At 31.3% G+C, this 7584-nt stretch overlaps 1 protein-coding gene across 2 annotated transcripts; it reads right to left on the bottom strand.

Annotated features, from left to right (window-relative positions):
* Positions 1-3206: 3206 nt before the first annotated feature.
* Positions 3207-4712, bottom strand: LOC119673229. 2 transcript variants are annotated; one of them, XM_038084473.1, is made up of 4 exons: positions 4641-4712; positions 4347-4536; positions 3622-3752; positions 3207-3563 (listed from the first exon to the last, which is right to left on the bottom strand). In XM_038084473.1, exons 1-4 carry the CDS (start codon positions 4651-4653, stop codon positions 3547-3549), a joined length of 351 nt encoding a protein of 116 aa, XP_037940401.1. In that variant the 5' UTR covers positions 4654-4712; the 3' UTR covers positions 3207-3546. The 2 variants fall into 2 exon arrangements, with proteins under 2 accessions (XP_037940401.1, XP_037940400.1); XM_038084472.1 differs by having other exon boundaries at positions 3207-3752.
* Between the last annotated feature and the right edge of the window lie 2872 nt (positions 4713-7584).

The raw sequence follows: 7584 nt of genomic DNA, 5'->3' as shown, positions 1-7584 counted from the left end.
TGACAACAAGTGGTAAATTTGAATTATGCATTTGATATGATTTTGAATTAGCGTTCAAATTTTACCTTAAATTAAATAAAATGTACGATATGAGCCACTCTTATACCAGGTTCGCATTATCTCATTTAGGCACTTGCTCATTTATATTAATGAGGAAGCGTTCATATAATAATGAGCTCATTTATACAGCTTTTAGAACTTTTATATGTCAAAAAAGCTATAAAAGAACTTTCTTTTGTTTACAAATTAAACACAAAGAAAATTTTCGGTACTGTGTAAGATAATAAAATGGAAAACGCGAAAAATTTTAAAAATATGATATAAAGTGTGTGAAATTATTAATAATAGAAAGAAAGTAATTTTTGAATATCGTAAATGTCGTGCAATGCACCGAAAAAATATGTTAATCTATGCTATATTCATGCGTTGCGTTCAATGATTTAAAACGATGTGGTCATTAATTAAGTTTTCACAAATATAATATTATATACATATACATTTGTGAATTAATTTATCTGTTTATCAATTTCAGCGAAACTTATGAAAATTTGTCTACATTTTGAACTATTGAATGAAGTGTTTGGACGCATGTCTAATTTTCAGCCGCTTGTGATATGTACGGACATTGCCACAGCCACTAGCTAGTTCTGCGCTAGGCGACGAAGTTTATTTTATTGAATCGTCTGCAGACAACACATCATCCAGCTTTGCACCGAAAGTCGTGCGTTCTGCTGTGCAAAGCCCCACTACCCCCCTCGATAAAAAATATAACAAATAACAATAATAAATTAAGAATTAGTTATATTTTTATTATACTGGTTATTTTTATATTATATTATTATTACATATATTAATATATAAATACGTTTTTATACATTATTCTTGTCTTGAAATAAACCTACTGGAAAAAAGTAATGTCGCAATTGACTTCTTAATTATATATTAAATAATATACATATATGTATGTTTTATATATTTGTATTCGTAAGTTATTAATTGCCAACCATTAAATTATACAAAAATTTGCGCTTCGAAGCTCCTTCATTGGTTTTCTGACTAGCTTCATTCTGCATAATCTCATCAGATTCTTCGTCGTTGTCATGTACGTAATCCACGTGTTCCGTATCATCACATGAAGGTCGCAAAATGTTATGCAATATGGAAAAAACAAGGAACCAATTTGAACAAAAATTATGACTCGTATCATTCTGAATACGGATTCTTAACTCCTTAAGACTACCGAAGCGTTCCTTCAGAAGTCCAAAACAATGTTCAATCCTTACATGAAATCTGCTATGGCGTAAGTTTGACCGAAACGGAGTTATAAGAGTTTTAAGTAATGGATAAGCAGAATCGCCTGCTAACCATTGTTCTGAAGAAAATAAAGAATTTTCTTGGATGCAGAGAGCGCTTCTACGAAACATGCGAGTATCGTGTGAACTTCCAAAGTGACCAACTGCGACATGTCGAATCTTCAGCTGATAGTCAAATACGACTTGTGCTTTTATTGAATACACTCTATTTTTTTGAAAAATAGGATGTATGGTTAACCACTGGTGCTTCGGCAAGTTTCATGTCAGTACTGTCAATATCCAATGCAATGTGGAAGCTCATGATAACTTTTCTCCACTTTATCTTGTCGTTCAGCTACATCTGGCCACGTTATAAATTCGGTTTGCAGTTCCAATATGGAGCGAAAGACTCTTCGGGTTATCTTATAAATTGTTTCCCCATCTCCAACACCAAATAATGTAGCGACTTTACATCGAGAGGGAATTGCTGAATTGAATGTGAATTAGTAAACTCCGCGCTAGTGTTTATTAGTGAGAGTATTAAGGAAAATTCGTTCCAAATTATCAAATGCTTACAATTTGACGAAAACGTCATCAAATTTTAGAAGAATGGTAGATCTCCATTGAATAGATTTTGGTACGGGTTGGTGATTTCCGTGATGGTTTACTAAAGTAAACAAAAGGTCTTCATTTAATTGCTCCATCACTTCCCAGTAATTTGCATCATCTAACAAATAGAAACTATACAGTAGTGAAAACTACATTAACAACATGTTAATACCTTCAATCAGAATATTAAAACCACTATTTTCAATAAAAAAATCTATACATTTTTCTATTTCACTTGTTCGCGGCATTGTTATAATTTTATTTTTCTTTGCTCAATGTGATACGGCTCCAAAAACAGCTGATTCATTTTGATGATGCAATTCTGCAACAGAGGTGTTCTCGCAGTCTTGCAGTTTTTGTATAGCATTCTTGCATTTCGTGCTCCTTGCAATGAGTTTACAAGAGAGAGTAAATACCTCTATTAATTGTAAACAACATTTAAAATGACAGTCACATTGAAATAAAACCAAAAGCTCAGAATGCTGTTGACTGCTATAACTTAAAAGGGTGGTACTCGATTGTTTTGTTTGCCCTCGTAGATTATAGGTAAGTAATTTATAAGTAAATAAACAACGAAATTCCAATAAACATGCAAATATATTTTACTACTTATTTTCAGATACCGTTTTCTTCATATAAATTGTTGAATATCCTGGAAGAGTCAATGACTAATTCATTTTTGAAAATTCATCACTTAATAGGCAGTTAGAAAATTGTATTGCTCTAGAAGACAAAAGTAGGGTGAATAGTGATGTCAAAATACCCGTCTTGATCCTCGATGATTCTGCATTTCGATTTTCCACCAAAGTTATGAACCCATACCCTTATGATGAAAATTGGTCAAAAAACTTTAAACTACCAATTATCTAAAAGTCGAAGAGTGGTTGAAAATGCTTTTGGGCAATTTAAGGCAAGGTTTCGCAGAATAGGGAAGGGCATTGACAACAAAATCGAAAACGTGAACAGCATTATACGATCCTGCTTCTTCACAACTTTTTAAATGAAAAAAATTATGTGGAAAAAATTTGGGTACGTGCTCTGAAAAAACAACAGCTGTTTTCTGAACGACAACAACCAGAAGAAGTTACCCTATTAAATGACGGCGATCTTAATGCAGAAGTAATAAGACGATGTTTAGCTACATTTTTTAGTAAGTTTAATTAGAAATTCACCTAATCCTAATATTTAACTTTGTAGCACTAAATAACTAAATCTAATTATCCTACATATTTACAACAAAAAAAATGAATGCAATCTTTCTATAATCTATAATCTAAATTATAATAATATAATGATAATAATAATTATAAATTATGTTATATTATTAATAAATAATTATCGCTAGTCATCGCTAGAGTCATCGTAACTAGTGAGCCGAGTATATGGAAAGCCTCTTTCCATTGATGACGCGATGCGCGATAAAGCAACATTGCTTTCTTCCATTAAATTCAAGAACCTTGCATCTGTGCGTTCCTGCAGCTCGATGTGACGGTTCTCTACATATATCAGATTCTAAAATTTTTCCAAAAGGGTGTCATTCAAATTGCCTTTATTTTTTTTTTTTTGCAGGTGTTTCAGAATCTTCCGACGTAGATATTGCATCTATCGGTGGAGAAGAGCATGGCGACAGCAACGATGCATCATTTTATGATGGCCCCTGGTCTGATTAATAAACACATTCATTATTTTGAAAAACTTTAACAAATTTGTGAAAACTCACCTGCAATACTTTCAATCATTAAATTTGTAGTGTTATGTATGGGCAAATTGCCTAGAAATCTTTTCAATATATGGAAGTACTTCCAGTCGGATGGCGCCCCTCCCGAAACTCCAGCACACTGCTGTTCTTTCCTAAATTAAAATAAACAAACAAGCAAATTAATAAAAATAAATAAAAAAATTAGCAAAATTATATTTAAATCTCTTGTTATGAAGTTAAACAAGCTGTTGATGTTTTGTTAGCTTAACTCGAACTGAATTTAAAGAATCAAGCAAAAGCTAACCAAACCAAATCAATTATGCTGAGATTTGCATTGTTAACATAAGTGTGGTGGTGTTTGTCGTATCTAAGTTGATTTCTATAGGAGGAACCATAAGCCCACTATTGTTCATGAAGAAAATGAAGAATACTGTGTGCAGCTTCACTACAGTGATCATGGCTGAATCAGCATACACAGTAAGTAAGCTTTAATGCACTTGAAATAGTGTAAACAGGAAGCGTTACTTTGTGTGTAGGATAAATTCCTAAATAAAACTGTGGTATTGCGCTTTGTCTTTTATTTGTCTTGATACAAAGTAAGACAAAACTTAATTTGACAAATATGTGGAATAAATCCACATAACATTCTTTTTATTATATGAAAGTACATAACATAATAAACAACAAAACAGTTTCAATGCACAAATTATTATTATAATTTTCAATTTCACTTATGAAATACTTACCTTAATCTTTGTGTAAAATTGTGGACCTTCGTTTGCACTTCTAACGAAGTGTCCAGAAAACACCTATTCTGAAGTTCTGTGGCTATCTTATTGAAAATATGTGCGTTCCGTCGGGCACCCCGTAATGGTGGTAGTCCTTCCTTTCGGCATTTTCCGACCAAGCATTTCTCCTTCTCTTCATTGTATGTGTCTGAAAATAATATTTGATTTAATTAATCTAAAATCAATTATTTAAATATGTATTGCATATTTAATTTATGAAAACAAAAAATTTTATTAAATACTAGTACGTACTTCTTTTTGCCATTGACTTGAATCCATCTGAAATAAACAAACTTCACTTACTAATATATCTTACTAAAAAATTAAATATTTAATTTATATATTAAATCTTTTATATACATGTTATATTTTAATTACATATTCAATTAATAAAAACAGATTGTATGTAATACTACTTTCTCAGTGTACTTGTTTACAGCAAAGTTGTTGTTTGTTTACATTTTATATTTAAAAATATATGATACATACTTCAAATTTTGGTCATTTCCCTTGTGGGAAATTTATTTTTTAGTGTTGCATTCGACAATTTTGGTCTAAAATGAGCTGATTTATTGAAAATCAGCTCATTTATATGAAAGCTCTTTGTATGGTAAATCATGCTCGTTAGTGATTATAATGAGCAAAACCGCCTAAATGAGATAGTGTGAATGTACTATTATATCAATATATTGAAAACTGTTGAAGTTATCATATTAAATTATGAGTTTGATTCACAGTTCTCTAGTAAAAAAATGTATTAAAATTACTGCTTAGAAAAATAAGTAATTTACCAATGTAGTAAGAAGCGTAGTTTTTGTTTTCTATACCAACATTATATTTTTATATTTATAGTACATTAAGCGCTTTTAACAAATTTTAAGTGTAACAAAAAACAGCAAGCTGCTTGCTTAAAGTTGCTGAAATGTACGCAAAACAACAACACTACTTTCTCTATCTAAGCACCTAGTTGTTATATAAGCAATTACAGAAAAGAATGTTGCTAAAAAATATGCGGTCTATTGTGAACCTTCATTGGAAATTTCAACGGATTTTCCAGTCATCTGTGAAAAGATTGTAAACAAAAATTCAAACTAAATTGAAAAGTTTCACAATTATGAAAATTTTGGAAATGAAATATTTTAAAATTGCTAAATTGTGGAAAATAAATATTTCAAATGTATACATACAAAACATATACAAAAATTTATAGGAGTACATGAAAAAAGTAAGACTGAAAAGCAGTTTCAAATTTTTACTTATTAGTTGCTAACAAGTTTATAATTATCAAGGCATAAATATTTTAAACTATTATAAATTTTGTTGTAAAAGGAAAATTCAAAATTTCCGGCATCCTGAACATTGCTTTTAGTTTATTATTCATTTTAATTTTTAATTTTAACTTTATTTTAATTTATTTTTATACAATATGTAATTTGCTTGGAGTATGTGCACATTGCTGTTTTTTGCCACACTTAAAAGCTTCTTATATTTATGCAGTTTCATTTCTCTATTTGGTGATAAGCACTACGATAATAAAAGCGCTTGGTTAGCCAACAAAGCCAAGCGAAGAAGTGGACTGCACCAGATCAGATTATGTTTGGTTAATTGGAGTTAGTGTGTGCTGTCTCCTGTTATGTTAACAGGTTCAATCTGTGGTCCTTATTTTAATACCCTTTATGTTGTCCTTTAAGTATTAAACTTTTTAAGCCAGCGTATCTGCCTTCTTTTCGAAGATATCTTCGGTCTTTTAGTACATTTAAAGTTGGATTTCTGTGAATGTCCATCTTTTGAAATATTTTCAATGCCTTATTCTTTATGTATTTTTATTTATGTTTCTATTTTTAAATCCTTATGTTAATCCGTATTTCTGATATATCTAGGGATGTTTAGACGCCGGCTAAAAAAGGCGTGTGGTGAACTATAATGATACTATAATGATGAAACAATCAATATAAATGTTTGTCGTTAGGTAATGAAATCAAATGAGAGTAATATCTCTTATAAATATCATACTCTTCTAACTAACTTAAAGTAGTGTTTTTTACTATGCATAATAGTAATAAGTCTATTTTGAAATTTGATTGCTGGTTGAGTTAGTCTGAATTTGATTGTTTTATATAGGGCTTATATTTGTTCATGCTTAAAGTTCTGCCGTCATTATTTTACTGTAAATAAAATTATAATGTCGTGCCTAAGACATCTAAGAAATCAGGAACTATTGCATATTATTGACAATTGGAGCGAAGATTACTCATTAATGCCAAGTGATACTACGCTACCTATTGAATAATAATATTTGCTACCTGATAATGTTGCTGGTGAATCGGACAATGAAATGATTGACGATGGTGAAATATCAACAAATTTACATGCGACTTTAGAATTTTGTTCTCCTTTTTTGAATTCCGTTTGTCAAACTGTGAGAGAATATTTTGGTACTATGAAGTTGTATACGAATCAAATCCACAAGATTATGGTGGTATTGTAAAAATGCCTGAGTCGCAACTATTCACATTGCAACTTGTAAAACCAATACATTTCGGATATAAGCTGTGAACCCAGTTTCTTCCAGTATATCTTCCAGTTTCTGTCATACTCCAGTGCAACTGATAAATACAACAAACAATTGAGAATCGGTGCATTTGTTCTAAAGGAATTATTTAACCATTGTGAGTATTGCAAAATACTGTATGATTCCGTTGAACCCATAGTAAATGTCCAACACTATAGCAGAGAGAAAAAAAGGTTGCTGTCCCACAGTCCCAAGTTATCAATAGCTACAACCGACACATGGGCGGCGCTGATTTATAAGACAATGGAGTTGTTGACTATAGTATCGGGAATAGAAGCAAAAAGTGGTGGTGGCCATTATGGGTACAGTGTTTAGATAGCGCTGTAGTGAACGCTTGGAAACTAATTTGCTTTGTCGCTGTTTATACCAACACAAAACCGATGCCTCAGTTAGACCTCAAGAATTTCATTGCCAGAAACCTTCTTGCATCAGAGAACTCAATGTTCATTACAGAAGCTACCGCTTACGATGATTTGAAAAAGAATCGTAAGCCGATCCTAAAATATATAAAAATGTTTGTACTATCGAAGAGACAAAAATGTGCTATGTGTCCCAGCGTGTGGTTGACCACACGGTACTTTTCCGGAAAACTACTTTTCAAAAAAAAAATTTGATTTTGCATGA

Source organism: Teleopsis dalmanni, chromosome 1 (assembly GCF_002237135.1).
Source record: "Teleopsis dalmanni isolate 2A chromosome 1, ASM223713v2, whole genome shotgun sequence".
Classification (NCBI taxonomy): domain Eukaryota; kingdom Metazoa; phylum Arthropoda; class Insecta; order Diptera; family Diopsidae; genus Teleopsis; species Teleopsis dalmanni.
The sequence above is the reverse complement of the archived record's forward strand: the minus strand, read 5'-3'. Positions and strand labels throughout refer to the sequence as shown.